Raw genomic sequence first — 16673 nt, 5'->3', positions numbered from 1 at the left:
ACTGCACCCTGTACCTACCAACATCCCCTCTGTCTTGTCTGGGTTTAGCCTTAGCTGGGCAACCTTCCCCCAGGCCCCCCAATTCAGAGGAGTATTGAGAAAGCAGGAGATGGTGCTGCTTGCGATGGCTGGAAAGGAGAAACAGAGTGGATGGGAACTAGAGTCAGTCCTAACAAACCTCTGGGCTTGTTTGGAGAGGAGTACACTAAGCCACCTGCAAGCATTTCCAGTTATCACGGTAGAGGTTTGGGCTCAGGGAGGCAGAGTAGTGTGCATGAAGCAGGAGGAATATGCACGTGCCTCCCTGGCTGATGGAGGCCATCCATCAGGACAGTGAGCGCAACTTTTGACCATAACTTGGTCTGAAGCCCAATTAGTGGGTACTGGCTGCAGGTGGATGGCACTGGAGACTTCTCTTCTGGTACCACCACGAATACCTTGCTCATCACTAATGTCACTTGATACCTTATTGTATCATAGAGGAAAAACTTTCTGACTTGGAGGGTGGCTGAGCATTGGAAGAGGCTACTTAGCGAATTCGTGGAGTCTTCGTCCCTGGAAATTTTCGAGGGCAGGTTAGACAGGCACTTGGCTACAATGGTTTAGTCAAGTATACGGGGAGAACATGGTTGAGGTGTCTTCATACACCTTCAGAGGTGTGAACTTAAGCCTTGCTTTGGACTTGTACCAAACAATGACCCAGGTGTAAATAGGTACACGGTCATTTGGGCTGGGGAGTCAGAATCACAGCATAGGGCCAGCAGGGCCCTTGGGCAGTTATCTAGTCCCACCTCCTGCTCCAGGAAGGATCAGCTGTGTTTAAACCATCCCAGACACGTGTCTGTCAACCAGTGCTTAAAAGCTCCCAAGGATGGAGATTGCTCAACCTGTCCGGCTAATCTTTTCCAATGCTTAAGCCACCCTCACAGTGTGATTCCTGTTCTCCTTGCTAAATTTCCAGCCCTACTTCTCTATGGTTCCCTTGCTGCAATTTAAGACCATTGCTTCTTGTCTATCCCCTGCAGCCACAGAGAATCCTCTTTTATTTCAAGTAGTTGACACTGCTATCAAAGGCAGACAGATATGCTTGCTCTGTTGTGTGGTAGAGAACTTGGTGTGCCTTAACTAAGCTAGCCCCAAGGGTTGTTGTGTTAAAAAGGGCCTTTGACCTCAGTGCTTCTATGGATTATATGCATCAGCCGCTTCTGCGTGCTAGCTGGAGTTGTTGGCACTGGCGGAGACTCCATGACTTCTTCAAGCTGGTGACCTCCCCTGGGCTCTGGATGCTTTGAATAATTTGCGGTTTGAGAGCAGCTTGAAGGCTCATTGATCTTGCATTTGTTTCTCAGCTGTTGCACCTGCTGCTTGGGTCAGAGCCAAGCAGAGGTAGCTCTCAGAGGGCTCTTGATTGCTGGGTTCATTCAGAAATCCCATGCAGCAGCTGGGCCCAGGAGCAAATACCTGGACTGAGGTGGTTAATGGAGATCAGCATTCCAGCTTGTCACATCATCTTTGGCAGGGCTGCTCCAACTCATGCCCTGTAGAACAAAGCACCTGCTTACCTAGTCTCGTCTAGCTGCAGGTATGAAAAGCTGGAACCGGTAGCCCCACAGTTTGTAGACCGCCTTGCAACAAGAGGGGTCCTGAGTCTTTGGTCAGATCAGGATACAGGCTACACTTAACACTGCCTTATGTGGCAGAGCTTCAGCTGGGGTCAGGCCCAAATCATTATCCAGCCCTGCCTGTCCCCCAGCTGCCGTTCTGGGGGCTGGGTAAACCTCGCACAGGACACAACCACCTTCTCCAGGATGCCGGCAGGCCCCTCGCTTCAGAGAGTACACAACAGGGACAGCCCTGGACTGTTGCACTCCTCCGTCCTAGCAGTGAATGCAAAGAGAAACTTCAGTGACTGCTGAAAGTGTCTAAGCAGACTTACAAGGCCGACAAAAATGGGGGGCTGTTCCCTTTGGGACTTTTCATGGGGGATGCAAGGTGCGGGAATGCTTGGTTTTGCAGGGGGGGGGGGGGATCAAGCAGCAGCATTCACAGGTCTCAGTTCTAATAAAGCAGCTGGCTAGTGCCGTACACTTAGTAGGACAGTCCCAGCCTTGATGAGCTCTGACTGCAGGTAGGACACATCAGGGGGTGCATATCTGCGGGTGCTGAGACTGGCATGCCGGAGGCCCATCATCCCCTGAGCAAACCACATAGGGCTGGGATCTTATAGGAGTTAGGCACCTAAAAAGTCTCATACTGATGGGGATAGGAGCCCTGCTGCACCTCACCAGGATGCTGTGAGGGCACGTGCATGAAATGCTGCCCCGTGAGAGCCATGTGCTTACCTTTGGCATGTGGGATGGGAGACCCTGCAGTCACATAAGCCAGCTGTGTGCATGGCTCCCCACCCTTTGCCCTGTCTGCCCCAGGCAGACTCCAGTCGGATGAATACATGGGCAGATCTGCTCCTCTCTGTCCCAGCTGGGGGAGATCAAGCCCCCCTGAAATGTATGAAATGGGAGAGCTTGGCTCCCACACAGCCATACTGATACCCAAGGGGTGGGCAGGCACCTGAGGCTGCTCCCTGGAGGGCTGTTCTTTGTTTAGGAGATGCAGGATTTTAGTAGATGGAAAATCTGCTCTGAAAGGCAGTGGAAACCCTGTGTTTTTCAGCAAATGGCCATGGCTCTGCTCAGCCCAGGAGCCAGGAGAAAAATCTCTCGGTTGGAGAGGTTGGACACTGAATGTGAGCCACTGGGAGGGATGGTTGATACACCACGGCTCACCCCAGAGCTCACCCAGGGAGTCTGGGGAGGTTGCCAGGAGAAGCTGCTTTTCCCTGGATGATTAACAGGCCCCTTGGTCCAGGCACAGCTGCTGTAAATCATCAAATGTTGGCAAGGTGCTTCGGGCGGTCTGTAAGCTAGGTAGCAAGGCTCAGGCAGCCGGATCGAGGGGAAGCATTTATTTCTCTTCCGCTTCTCGTACTGCCAGGGCAGCCCAGTGGGAGTGTCCACATTGACCACACGCCAGTCAGGCACCTTCCTCCATGCTCTGTGCTTCTTCCCCAGCATCCCAGCCTTCCCCCTCTCCCCTTCCACTTGCTCTTGCAGATTTTGAGCCTTTTTGTGGGTCCAGTTCCCTCATCGGCTGCAGCCACCACCAGCCTTCCAGCAAGGCGGACTCTTAGCTGTTGACTCCCTGCAGCTGGTTCTCGGGGTGAGCGGCAGACCGAGCACCCCCTTACACCCCCTTTCTGTTCATCCAGCACCTTGAATCATTCACCTCTAACCCCTGCCTGGGAGCCATGGGGTGCTACTGTAATATAAGTAGTAGTACAGGGGGCAGCGGAGGAGGGCTGTTCTCTAATATCCCACCACACCTGTCCCACCCTGTTGTGCCCTGCAGCCTCCTTGGCAGCTGAAATGGGGAGCTCACAACCTCTCCTTAAGGTCCCTTCTAGCCCCAGGAGATCTTCAGGGATCATTCAAAACAAACGCCCCGACTCCCATTGCGGTTCACAGCAGCTGTTGTGAGCGGCATCCACGGCAGCCGACACCCAGCGTTATCCATTCACCCAAAGGAGAGCTGGCACCTTTTCCCCCTGGATCTCAGAGTACATCCGTCACCAACCTGTGTTAACAGAGACTCCCAGGGTCTCTGGAAGGAGGGCTGGGGAGCCTTGTGCCCATGGACCATGGCAGGGTTAGGTGGCTTGCCCAAGGGAAGATGGCAAAGCAGTCTCAGAGCCAGGAACCAAGTACAGGACTGCAGGCTGCTCTAACCACGAGACCACCGTGTATTAGCTCCAGCCAGGGACAGTGCCAAATGTGGACAGGATGAGGGGGTTATTTGGGCAATGAAAGGGGAGTTTGTTTAGGGCTTGAAACCCAGAGGGAACATGTGGACCCTTGTATACACCACGGTTCATCCCAGAAGGACTTAAAACAACCTGTTTCTAAACAGCTGAACTGAGGGAGAAGGAATAGGATTGCCATGGGAACTGCTTCCCGGTGCGTTCGGTGATGTACACAGCCTTAGGAGCCTTGCTGCAGTCCTAAGCTTTGAAATGAGCCTTGCACGAGTCTCATCCCCTTCCACTCCTCTCTGCTGTAGGCAGAAGGCTGGGGAGATGGGCACCTTGTAGACTAACTAACTAAATCAGAGAGATATATATAGCCTAAGATTTCATGAGCTCAAGCTCACTTCATTAGATGCTGTGAAAGGCCATGCACAGTGCAGTGTATAAAATGGAGAAAGTGATTTGAATACGAAAGGCGAGAAGGGAGGGAGGGAGGGGGGAGAGGGAGAAATGCTGGGAGAGGCAAGCGAACAAGCAGTAGGGACAACAGTGTCACAAAAACTAATCCAGGTAACGGGATAAGAATCCGTAGTCCCTGTTTAGACCATACTGAATACAGTCCAGTCTGAGGATGATTTCTTGTGCCTCAGTTTCCCATTCAAGTTGGTTTATAAAGTTTTGCCGCCTAAGAACAGCCACTCCAGCAATGCAAAGCCCAGGGTGACTGAAGTGTTGTGCCACAACCCTGAGTCTTTCTGCAGCTGATGTTGGAGCCGTGTTCATTCATTCTTAGCCCTGCCTGTACAATAGAGACAGCGAAGGGGCGCTGTGTCAGCAGGTGATGGCATATATGATGTTGGCAGAGGTGCAGGTGAATGAAATTCGGATGGTATCATTCACAGTGTTTGGTCCAGTGATGATGCAGTCCGTGTTGATGAGGGGGCCCAGCTGGCATCTGGGTTCATTGCAACACTCGGTGCCTTGGTGAAAACGGGAATTAGGTAGCCTGTTGCTTGAGCAATGCTGTTGGAAGTTGGGAGACTGTCTGTAAGCCAGGACAGGTTTGTCCGCCAGGGCTACCCCGAGCTGGTCGTCATTTTTCAGGAGGGGTTGGAGGTCATTAATGATGTGTCCGAGTCGAAGCTGGAGCTGTAGGTGACAACGTGAGGGATTGTATTGTCCTCGTCTTGGGATTGGTACTGTAGGAGGTGAAAGCAAGGTCTGAGTCTGGCTCTGTTGATCTGAGTGGCTGCAGTGTTGGGAGTGGGTTGTAGCTGTAGGGATCCCTGCTCTCAATCCAGGTGTGCATCCCGGTGGGTGGGATCGGAGCAGAGAGAGCTGTAAAGTACAGCTTGGCTGTAGATGCTGGATCTAATGGTGTACTTAGGACGAGAGTTGTTGGCACAAAGGCAGCTGCTGCCATCAGTTGATTTCCAATACGATGTGGTGGCGATGTGACCATTCGTGGTAGTGGCTAGGAACTTCGTTTGATGGAGGGGTGGAAGTTGTTAAAGTCTTGGTGAAATTTCTCGCGATTCCTCCCCATGTGTCCAAACCATGAAACTCTCATCATTAGACCATAGGTCTCTCAGGGGGATGGGGGGGCAGCTGTGCAGAAAACGGCCTTCAAGGTCTGTCCTAAATACATTGATTGGCATATTAGTGTTGGGACTCCCTCAAACTGTCACCACGACATTCATCTCTGGGGAAATGTGATCCTGGGTGAGGCCAGCTGGCCTGCCTGATCACAAAAGGTCATCTTCCTTCCACCGAACGAGGGTGAAGGGCGGTTTGGAGCAGGAAGCAGTTTCCCAAAATAAAACCGTTAGCATCCTGGCTCAGATTGCTGTTGTGAGCCCCAATGGCTTGTAACGCTGAAGAACTCCCTCTCCGGGACCCAAGCCTTTTAGTCCTGAGATCAGCTCCATGGGGAATTTCAGGGGAAGGGGGGGGGGGGGGGAACCATACTTCTTGGGTTTTGAGTTCCCTGTAGCTGGGATTGAACCAGTGTCTCAGCCCCGGCTTAACCCACAAGAGTGCCCTGGTGAATCCTAGCAGCAGCCGCAGTGAAGGTTTGCAGTGCTGCGTTTCCGCGGTGTCACTGCAGCCAGCGTGGGCCCAGGGCTTGCCTGCTACGGGGTTTTGGAGTCATAGGAACCCAGCTCTGCCCTCACGTGCACTAGGGACGCTGACACAGTGATTCTTAGCCGGGGTGCCATGAGATCCTTTAAAGGTGCTGCGGGGCGTCCCACTATATTAGCACTGTTGGGTGTGCAAATGCGTACACGTGATTCCCAAGTTAAAAGCCAGAGATTACAAACAGGAATCCATAGGATCAAACCCATTCTGCCCTACTATGTGCTTTCTCAGCTGTTTGCAATGGAAGAATTGCTTTAGGATTTCTCTCCATAGTCAAGAAACAAGTGACAGCAAAGAGGAAGCATTTTCCAAGAGGGGCCTTGAGTCTAAGGCAGGGTGCCTGGTGTCTAAAAGGGCTGAGAGCTACTGCTCAAGGAGAGTCACTCTCCTGTCCCCAAGAGTCCCAAATACTGGATGTAACAAGTGGGCATCCCAGGGTTGGTCGAGTCATTGGCCCACCCACTTGTTTCAGGGCTGACCACCTGCCTACTTTGGCTGCCACGCCTTGGATGATACTAATTGAAAGATGTTAACCAGGCAGGAGGCTGTCCATTTACTTTCCCTGATACCAAGGGCCTATATGCATGACTCTGACCTACCCTATACTGTGTCCCATGCCTTGCAGATTGCATCCATGGCCTAACACCTGGCCTATGATCCAGTGCCCCCACACTAGGGTTCTCATTCCCATACCTCTACACCAGGACCCTCACGTTGGGACTCTCAATCCTCGTGTCCTTGCACTGTACTCTCAATCACCCCACTCGGGGCTCCCAGCTCCTCCCTTTTCCACAGGCTCCCTGCCCGGCTCGGGACCCTCTCCCCTCACACCCCCACACTGGGGTGTCACCCCCTGCCCAACACGGGGCCTCAATCCCCTTGCCCCTAGAGCCTCACACTCAGCTCCTTCTTGGGGCTCAGAATCCCACCCCACTTGGAGCCTCACACCCGGCTCCCTTTATATGCCTCAGGCCTTGCTGTGGACCTGGGCCGTCTCAAGCCCGTTCACCACCTGGACCCCTCCTCAGGCTCCACATAGTAAACCTGGGCCCTTGCGTTGTTTTGGGGGTGTGCTCCCCTAGCCATCCTCCCCCCCCATGGGGTAACCCACAAGGCAGCAGGGGTAAGGCTTTCTGGCAACCCATACTCGCCCTTCACTAGGGAGACACAGATGTGACATTCCCGGGAAGCTGCCCTGCCAGAAGCAGCCCCACCACACCATCCTACCCCAGCAGGGTGTAGTTTTAGATCATGCCCCAGGACCAGGAGCCTCCACCTTCCGCATAGCTCCTGCCCTGTACCTCCAAGATGTTATGAGCAGCAGCTCCAGCTGAGTGATGTGCTCTCTGGCTGCTAGCAGCAGACTGCTGGGTTCACTACACAAAGCCCCAGTCTTATAATAAACATCTGGGCCCTGTTCCCAATCAAGCAGTTGTGCCTGATTGGGAGTGCAGCTACCTGCAGGCTGCTTTGCTGCTTGCCCATGCCCCTTTGGGTAACAGAACATAATTTGTACTCTGTTACACCGGGGTAGAGGCACAGAGCATAGTCCCCTTCTGGGAGTACTGATATGAGAAGTCCTTCTGCTGGGCACCTGCACTAATCCTGCCTTATGATTTAGACCCCAGCTCCCAGCCAGCTCCCTGCAGCCCAGCTGGGTAGATGGGAGGGAGGGGGCACTGCTGCAGCCTGCTATCCTCTGGCAATCCCTGCATGCTGGAAGCCCTAACAGGCAGCCCTGCCCTGGTGGATTGGCTAGCTGGAGAGTGTCAGGGGGGCCACATCTATGTGCCACCCGATGGGCTGGAAGGGGCCTCTAATCCTCTGCTTTTAGCACAGTCTGCCCAGCCCTGTCCCAGTTGTGTGACACTAGCAAGTAAATGGCTTTGGGGAGTTGGTAGCGTTTAGGGCAGCCTCAAAGCTGTTCTACCCACTGCTCCAAGTCGTGTAAAATATGGACTCGGGAAAGCTGAGCTGGCTCCCCACACCCTTTCCCCTGTCCTAAATGATGAATGCTCTAGCAATCAAGGTGATCAGTGAGGCTATTGGAGAGCAGGAGTTTTGATCGTTGCAATGGATGATACTGCTTTCCTCTGAACAGGGCATCCCCACTGCCCCTGAAACAGCCACAATGCCAGTGAGCTGCCAGATTGGTTTCCAGGATGGCTTTGTTACACACCAGTTTGCACCCAGAACACCCCACTTGCAAACTGGAGATGGCACCCCGGGCTTGCCACCTTGGGAAGCCATAATTAAGCAGGCAGACCTGATGGAGAAGTGCATCAGGGTTGTGATCCTCCTTTCTGCAAAGGAACCAGGTGCATCATCCTTTCAAAGGCCAGGTGGTGATAAGAGTCCAGAGCCCTGTAACATACAACGTGGCATTCCCCGAAATGGGTTTGCCTTGTTCATCGGTGCAGACGGCAGAGAGACGGCAGCTGCAAGAGATAAACCAGCCTTGGAGATTTGTTCCCACAAAGTGAATTCAAATGTCCCCAGCTCCAGAGCTGTAGATCGCAGCTTTTTGGTGGGTGGGCACAAGGGGAATGGAGAGCAGTGGGATCCATTGGGATGGGAACTAGCTTGGTGCTCAGTGCCTGAGAATGACCTTGGACAAGTTGGTCAGCCTGTCAGTGCTGCCTCCCAGCACTTGGGCTTGGGGTTTATTTAGACTGGAAGCTCCCAGGGCAAAGATTGTCTCCAGCTGTGAGTCTGTGCAGCGCTTAGTGCCTTGTAACCACATGGCAGGACCCATAGCCTTCTCTCTCCGGTCCCAGCAGAAAAGAAAGTTGCTGTCTTGCCCCTTTACTGCAACCTGCAAGTCTGCAAGATGCAGTGGTTCTCCGTGGGGAGGAATTGCAATGCTTCTCAGCCTTTTTTTAGACTCATGAACCCCCTCATGAGACGCCAGCCGCCCTTCAGAAAATGCCAGCTCTTTGCTTTCACTCATTTGTTGACTACAGAAATAGAATAGAGCAATTCTTCTGTTGCAAACAACTGCAATAGCCCACAGCAGGTCAGAATGGTTTAGTCACTGTGGATTCCTAGTTGAAATCTCTGGGTTTATCTTGTGAAACGTGTGTAGGTGTTTGTACACCTAGCAGTGCTAATATTATGCAGCACCCTGTAGCTCCCTTAAAAGGATTTCCTGTAACCCCGGTTGAGAATCACTAACATAATAGATTGTGTTCATCATCAGCAATCCCTCACCGTCAAGGATGATTGCTCTCCATGATTTTATGGATCTGAAGGGGGCTGATGAGACTGATCTGGAGTCAACGGACTGTTGCAGCTCAGGCACGTGTTTCTGTGTGAGGTGGGTGGTTCTTGGTTCGATCCACAACACGCTGTTTCTGCCACTCCCATGTTTCCATCTCCTGTTGTTGTCTTAAGGTTTCAAAGTACTGACATAATTGCTGCAAGGATAGCTTGTGTTAACCTTTTGGGGTTTGAAGAGGAAGGAGGGCACTGCTTTTAGTCCCGGGGAGGATGGTAAAACCTACAGAAAACTAGCTGACATAATGAAATAATCCTATGAATGGGACGTGGCCCAACTGGGGGTATGTGGGAACAGCTTCTCAAGGACTGCGGTAGATAGTCCCCTCTACACATTACATTTACGCTACAGATAATACATTACTCGCAGCATAAATAGCAAGGGCACATATACCCAATATAAGGTGACATAAAATGGCAAACCAGCCATAAAAATGTTCTATGTAATACAGAACATATAATGTAGAACACTTTTATGGCTGGTTTGTCTGGCTCATTAAATAAATTGAATGTGTAGCCAATGTTCCCTCTAAGGTTTAGCGATCCATGAGCAATCCTGGCTGGGAGTGCGTGGGTATCTCAGTCTGCCCAACCCTCCCCCCTTCTGCAGCAGCCTGTGGCCAAGTTGGGGTGAGGGGTAAGTGGCCAGATGTGAATCCAGCAGTGGTGGCAGGGGGAGCATTGGTGCCCCCTTGCTACAGCACTGGGTGTGTGTCATTCCCCACCCCCCTCCCCCGGCTGGCACCTGGAGGCCATGGCCCCCTACCCGCCCACCCGCCCCATCGGTACACCACTGTGTGCATGGCATTAAAAAGTTATTGCGCAGCATGATTTTTTATTGTGCACAGCTGCGCACACATACAGCTTAGAGGGAACACTGTGTGTAGCAGGTCCGGGCCAGGACTAATGATCAGCTGAGCGTCAGCCTGGAGCCGTACTGGGATCTCAAACCAGCCCAGTGTAATCAGGGGCCAGAGCCAACAATCAGCTCATTTTCAGCCCTGGCCCCACTCCTGCAGGCATCTGGCTTTCTACTTGCTGTTGCAGGGGGAGCCCAGGATCACGATGAGAATGCGTGTACACCAGGGGCCTAAGACACAGAGCAGTCAAATGACTTGCCCATGGTCACACTGGATGTCTGAGGCAGAGGAGGGGCAGGAGCTTTAACTACTGCCCTAAATACTCTTTCTCTCTGCTGGTGTTGCCTGTCGGGTCCTGCAGCTTGTGATCTGTGAGGCTTGTCCCTCTGAGGAGAGGGGTCTGGGCCTGGTTGGGCAGGAAAGGGCCTGTTCAGGGGCCACACTGGGTGCCTTTCTGTGGCGCAGCTCTGAGGAAGGGAGACCCTTGGCTGGAGCTGCAGCTGCAACCCCAGCAAAGGAAGAGCTGGCAGTGGAAATTTCCACCCTTTGCCTTCTGGTTCCTGAGAGCTCCTGCAATCGGATTTCTCCAGCTGTTCCCAGCAGCTGCCCTGCCTGTGCTGGTTAATTGGATCTCCACTGGTCTCCCTGGGCTGGTGCTCCTTGTTACTGCTCTGAAAACCCTGCGGGTGCTTTAAGCAGGGGGAAAGGGCTCTCCCCAGCTTGCTGCTCCTGCTTACTTCTCCCTCCTTGCTCCCGTCCCTCCCATCCCTTGCTCAGTGCTGCCAGTCTGGTGCTGTGACAGCACCCACAGGTCCCTCTCACCCAGCCATGACAACACCCAGACCCCTTCTTGCTGATGCTGTCAGCTCCTCCACACCTCTTCCTGTCTCCCAGTCCCCTCCGCCTGCTAGTCCCTTTCCTCTTCCCCTTACCCCCTTGTCCCATGGCTCCTTGAGCTAAGCAGGCCCTGCTCCTTTCTCCCTTGGCCTCCTTCCACCTACACCCTCCATGGCCTGAACTGCAGTCACATCCCCTGCTGTGTCGTCCTTTGGGCCTGATCCAGAGTCCAGTGAAGTCACTCTTCAGACTCAGTAGGTTCCATGAGCTGCGGTCTACACCGCCAGGTTAGGAAGTCACATGGGCAGGGTACAGGTCTTCACCCTGGGGGCCAACAGATTAGAGCTGCTGCCAACCCCAAGGTGCGTCACCCACTGACTGCTGAGAGATGGAGCTTCTTGGGCTGTTGATTTCAGTGGGAGAAAGGTCTGTCAAGGGCCTCTAAGGCACAGTGGGCATGTCTACACATGCATTTAAGCACACCTAAATTTAATGTGGATTACCTTAATGCTCATTGAGCTGCTTTAGGCAGGCATCTACACGTGCAGGTGTTAAAGAGCCTTAACGCTGTGTATGTGGACTGACTTGGCTTGTCACAGCGTTAATGTGCTTTAACGCGTCCACACATTTGTTAATGTGCTTTATTCGCACCTAAATTTGATACCTGCATTTGCAGGTATCAAATTTAGGCACAGATAGCCTAAATTCACCCTTTTTAATGCGCATTAAGGGTGCGCACGTGTAGACGCATACTTGTAATGTGCATTAACTTAGCCTAATACGTATTAAAGCGTCATGTAAAGACGTGCCCAAAGCATACTCGCCCCACCAGTGCAATTAGGCCTGCCCTTGACAAGTGCTTGCTCATCATAGCAAGTCACAAACACTGGTTTGCAGCATCCTAGAGTAAACCGTGCCAGAGCAGCATGTTGTTCTGCATGCCCACAGGGCAGGGCAGGAAGTCGTGGGCTGAGATTATCACAAGGGACATTTCAACAGGCTTTCAGGAAGAGCCTTCCCTTACACACATGGCTGAGGGGACCTGTGTTGTTAGCATCCTGCGACTCATGAAGCAACGAAGCCAAGGCGTGCTGGCACGGCCCAGCTGAGTGTGGCTTCCTGGGCCTTTACCCCATGCAGTCTCTTGTCAGCTCCATGCTGGACTTCTGGTCCAATTCCAGCATGTTGTGAAAGTGTGGAGCTCATTGCCACTTGCTCTGTGCTGCTTTGTGACACAAGAGACTGTGCAAGATGGACCTGTGACCTGACCCAGTAAATCTTAGTTCTTATGGGGGTGGACAGCTGTTCCATTTTTGGGTAGAGGAGCTGAGACAGGTGCAGTTTTTGAGCTGAGACCCACCACACTTGTATTCAAGGGAATGGTTTCAGTCCATATGGGTTCACTGACACCCCTCAGAACCCCTCAAGACATTTGGGGTCTCCCAGGGTGCTGGCTCCACATTTTAATCCTTTTGTTGTTTTTGCAGGGTTACATGAAACCTTTGAAGCAACCAGAAAACTCCATCCTCTGCGACCCCTCCCTGGTGGACGAGATCTTCGACCAGATCCCTGAGCTGCTGGAGCACCACGAGCAGTTCCTGGAGCAGATCAGCGGATGCGTGCAGAACTGGCACGAGAAGCAGAAAGTGGGAGACCTGCTGGTACAATCTGTGAGTGCAGCAAAGATCCCCCCACACATGCCACCTGCCACGGCGCCCCGGGGGGGGGACTGGCTGGGCAGGGATCCTGCTGAAGGAGGCGCTACCACGACTAAAGCCTGGTTAAGCTGTGAATTCCCAGGGCCAGAGCTGTGCCAGATGTGAAAGTGAGCTGTGGTTTGCTTGGGAACTGAGCCTGGGTTACACCAACTCAGGTTCAGGATTGTGGAACAGCAAAGCTCTTAATGCAAAGGTTCAGGAGAGCCAAGCAGGTGTGACGATGTGACAGTGGCCCCATGGTGGGCCAATGTCACACTTGGCCATATGAGAGGAGTGAAAGCAGGAGCATGCCTGAGGGGGTGAGAGCAGAAGCAGGAATCCTTGTATTCTTCTTGCTCGGTTTCCTTCCAGCTCTTCCAGATTTACATCAGTATGAAACAGGATCTGTCCTGCTGTTTCTAGATTACGCTCATTGGCGACGTGTAGGAGTTGCACACGGGTGCACATGCACCCCCTGAGATCGGCCATGCACCCCCTGGAAGCGCCAGCCACGAAACTGGAAGTGCACTTCTGGTTTCACCACTGGCTCAGTGCTCGGCTTCTGGGGGATGCCCCCCGGTTGGCAATCGGCCGCTGCTGTGGGACCCTCCTCCCTGCCCCCCATTGGCGATCTGGTGTCTCCCAGACTCAGGAGGCACGAGTCACCCATGATTACGCTGGTTGGGTTTGTGGGCCAAATGAAAATCCAGCCCCACTCTTTTTGTACATCTGGGCTCACATCCTGGAATAAAGATCCCCACCTCTGAACGGAGCTGCCGGGGAGTCCTGGCTGTGCCAGGGAGAGCAGAGGCCAGCGGGTTCCTGGCATGGCTTTGCTGGTTCCACAAGGCGACAGGGAACGGCAGCGCTGATTGAGGGCAGACAGGTCGACTGGGCGCTCGCTGCTGGGTTGTTTCTGTGAAGTCTCCTGCTTCTTCCCCAGCATCAGAGCATGTTTCAGGGGCATCAGGGCCTCACACTCCTATTTCCAGCTCTGCCACAGACTCATAAGGTTATCCTGAGCGAGACACTTTCCACCCTGCTGCCCCTTTCTCCCTCCATGATCTGGGGGTGATGATACCCACCACTCAGAGGATCTCAGGTTTCTTGAAAGCTTGGGAAGCAGAACCTGGGCCTGTCTGGAGTAAAAAGGACAGCCCCTGCGATCACTTATTTCCATGCACATAAAGATACCAACCCTCCTGGATTTTCCCGCTGAGCTGCATCCCACAAAGAGGCATTGAAATGTGAGTTTCATCCCAAATTTGGACAGTTGGCTGCAGGGACCTCTTACCTCCAGTTAGAGGATCCAGGTCCCCTGGGACAGTGTCTGCACTTGAATTTAGTTCCAAAACCTCCCAGTCCTTGCTCCCCAGGCAGGTTCCACGTGAGGTGACAGTGACAACGATGCACGTGCTGGTGTAGACAGGCATCCTCCTGCTACTAGTGCCTGTGCACTGCATCAGGGTCAGCAGGACCTTGGTGTGCAGCAGTCTAGGAAAGCCTCACTCTGCATCGTGGTGAGGGGAGCTCTGCAGACAGAGATGGGGCACTGCTCTCCCTAGGCTACAGGAGCAGAGCAGGAGAGGCCAGGGTGCTGGCAGTGCCAGGGGGACTAGCATGGGCAGGGAGTTTGGGAGTTGAACTGTACTCAGGTGGTCCTAGGAGGTGGATGGTACCCCATGCTGCAGCAGAAGGCAAAAAAGCCCCATCTCTCCTTGCAGCATGACTGGGGAACGGTCACAGATCTAATCCTCAGCAAGACCGACCAGCCAGGCACCTGAGAGGTGTTGAGAAAGCAGAGCCCCAGCACATCTCCCATGTCTAGCCACAGCCTAGGGCTTGAGCCCATCTCCCCCTTGGGGTACCCCATCATGCTGCTGCCTCCACACACCCCAGTGCATGGGATGCTGAAGCAGATTGCATCTCAGAAGCCCTGTGGAGGGGAAGGTGCTGCCTGGCAGGAGGAGTGCTCAGCCTGCCCTAAAGAAGGATGCCATCAAGCCAGGCTGAGGGTTCAAAGCTGATCAGGTGGACAGAGACCTTCCCTGACATACTGCAGTGGCATATGCCCTGCCTGGCCCAACCCCCAGCTCTCTGGGGCAGGGGTCTTGTCTTGTACAGCCCAGTGGCTAGCAAACCTCAGCACCTCCAAGTGCCTTGCAACTGTGAGAGCAAATGCAGTTACCTCGGACAGGGCCTGGGACATCGTCTCCAGCAAGGCAAAGACAGGACATGCTGAGCTGACCTGCTACAGAGCACTATGCCAGGATGCTGCCTCACACACCCCAGTATGGTGCAGGTATGAGACACTGGGCTGGGTAGAGAGGAGGGGTCTCCAGGAGACCCCATCAGCCAGACCCTGCTCCCAGAGCCCCATGCCATCAGGGGGCAAAAACACAGAGCCCTTCCAAGCCGGCATCCCTTCTCCCCGGCCCCAGATAAGGTGTCAGGGGCTCACACATCTCCTTGGCAAGCCCCATGGGTGCTTTCTCCCTAACAGACTGGCTGGGGTCAGCCTGCATTCATGATGCAGCTGAGCCAGGTGTGTCTTACAGTGGACTCAGTCGCTGAAGTGGGAGGCAGGTTGATGCTGCAGCTGTAGCCTGGGCCTGGATGCATTGTGCCAGGCTTGTGAGTTTGCCACTAAGCCCTTCCACCTGGCTGGAGATGCAGCGGGAGGATCAGCACAGGGCAGGGGAGATGCCCCTTCTCTGTCACAGAGGGGAGTTGTCTCAGATCAGATTCGGCTGGCTCAGTCCAGGCCCTGGCCACAGGCCTCTGCGTAGCAGCGCTGCACAGGTGACAGGTGCTTTGATGAGTGTGACACAGACAGGCACAGGCATTGCTAAGGAAGGCAAGATTGACTCTGGCACTACAGAGCAAGGGCACTAATGAGGACCAGAGGGATTGATCTCATCACAGGGGGATCCTAAGATAGTGATCCTGGATAGCCATCTAGTTGCAGCGCCCAGAGTTCGTGCCTCCCAGACGAGGCTCCTTCTGATACCCGAGCTGCTCGGGCATCTCTGCAATGTGCTGCACTCTGCAGGGGAGACATCCATCAGGTCAGGTCCCCGCTTGCCTGTTCGATGCTGGACAGTAGCATTGGCCAGTGTCTCAGTGGTTGCATTTCAAGCGCTCTGAGCGACAGACGGGTGTGTTTCGACAGGCACGTGGTGAAGACGATTGTGTGAGGGAGGCTGTGCTTGGATGTACGTCTCCAGGCATGGTTCCTTGGTGGTTCAAAGCCTGGGCAAACAGGCAGCTGGCCCTTCAGCTGGTATAAATGATAGTAACCACACTGAAATCAGTGGAGCTCTGTCAAACTTTATTCCAGCTCTGGGACTGGCCTGTGATGTGCTTGTGGAGAGGGGTGTGTGTGTGTGTGTGTGTATCAGGTTAAGAAATCCCACATTGTTTTGGATTAATCACCTGGTGTTTACCGATGTCAAGTGCTGCATATTGCTCCTTGGAGTGGTAATTTTGAAAGCGCAGTTGTGATCTAAGTACATGGTGTTACTGCAGAACAGGAATCTTGGACATGCCTTTAGATATGCCATTCAGCATGGTGGGCCAAAGCCCACCAAGTAGAGCTATAAGCCCATCACTGATTACTTAGGAAAACAGAAAAACATAACCAGGATGGGAGCAAGGGTCATAGGTTCAAAGCAAGTGCATTGAGGCGTTACACCAAGCAGAGCACACCAGGCAGCACCCACTGGCCTATGAGTGAGTCCAGCGAGCCAGTGGACACTGCGCAGTGAAACTCTGACCAGACACATGAACGGACAAGGAGACAGGAAAGCGGCCCCACGGTGCCCGGGTGTCTCCCAGCCACAGTCTCCTTCCTGGTCAGATAGATCACAAGCTTAGCCACAGCCAGGAAGAGATTGACCAAGAGGCCCCAGGACTTGGTGGGACCATGAATGAGGAGTGCAGAAATGAAAAGGTGCAGGAAGTAGGGAAGCCAGAACCGCAGCAGACAGCTCTGGAGGAGCTGCAGCCTGGCACACTTCAGGTTGGCGTGCGTCAGGGTCTCCCGCGAAGGGGCAGGTGTCAGGG

The 16673-nt window shown here is 53.5% G+C and overlaps 1 protein-coding gene across 1 annotated transcript in view; it reads left to right on the top strand.

Annotated features, from left to right (window-relative positions):
- The window catches only part of ARHGEF17 (Rho guanine nucleotide exchange factor 17), a 192670-nt gene that overhangs the window by 126534 nt on the left and 49463 nt on the right, over positions 1–16673 (top strand). Inside the window, exon 3 of the mRNA XM_014603489.3 lies at positions 12399–12581. Within this exon, the coding sequence (XP_014458975.2) occupies positions 12399–12581 (183 nt within the window). The remainder of the gene's footprint in view (positions 1–12398; positions 12582–16673) is intronic.

This window comes from Alligator mississippiensis, chromosome 1 (assembly GCF_030867095.1).
Source record: "Alligator mississippiensis isolate rAllMis1 chromosome 1, rAllMis1, whole genome shotgun sequence".
Lineage (NCBI taxonomy): Eukaryota > Metazoa > Chordata > Crocodylia > Alligatoridae > Alligator > Alligator mississippiensis.
Note: the sequence above shows the minus strand (reverse complement) of the source record. Positions and strands in the feature narration are given on the sequence as shown.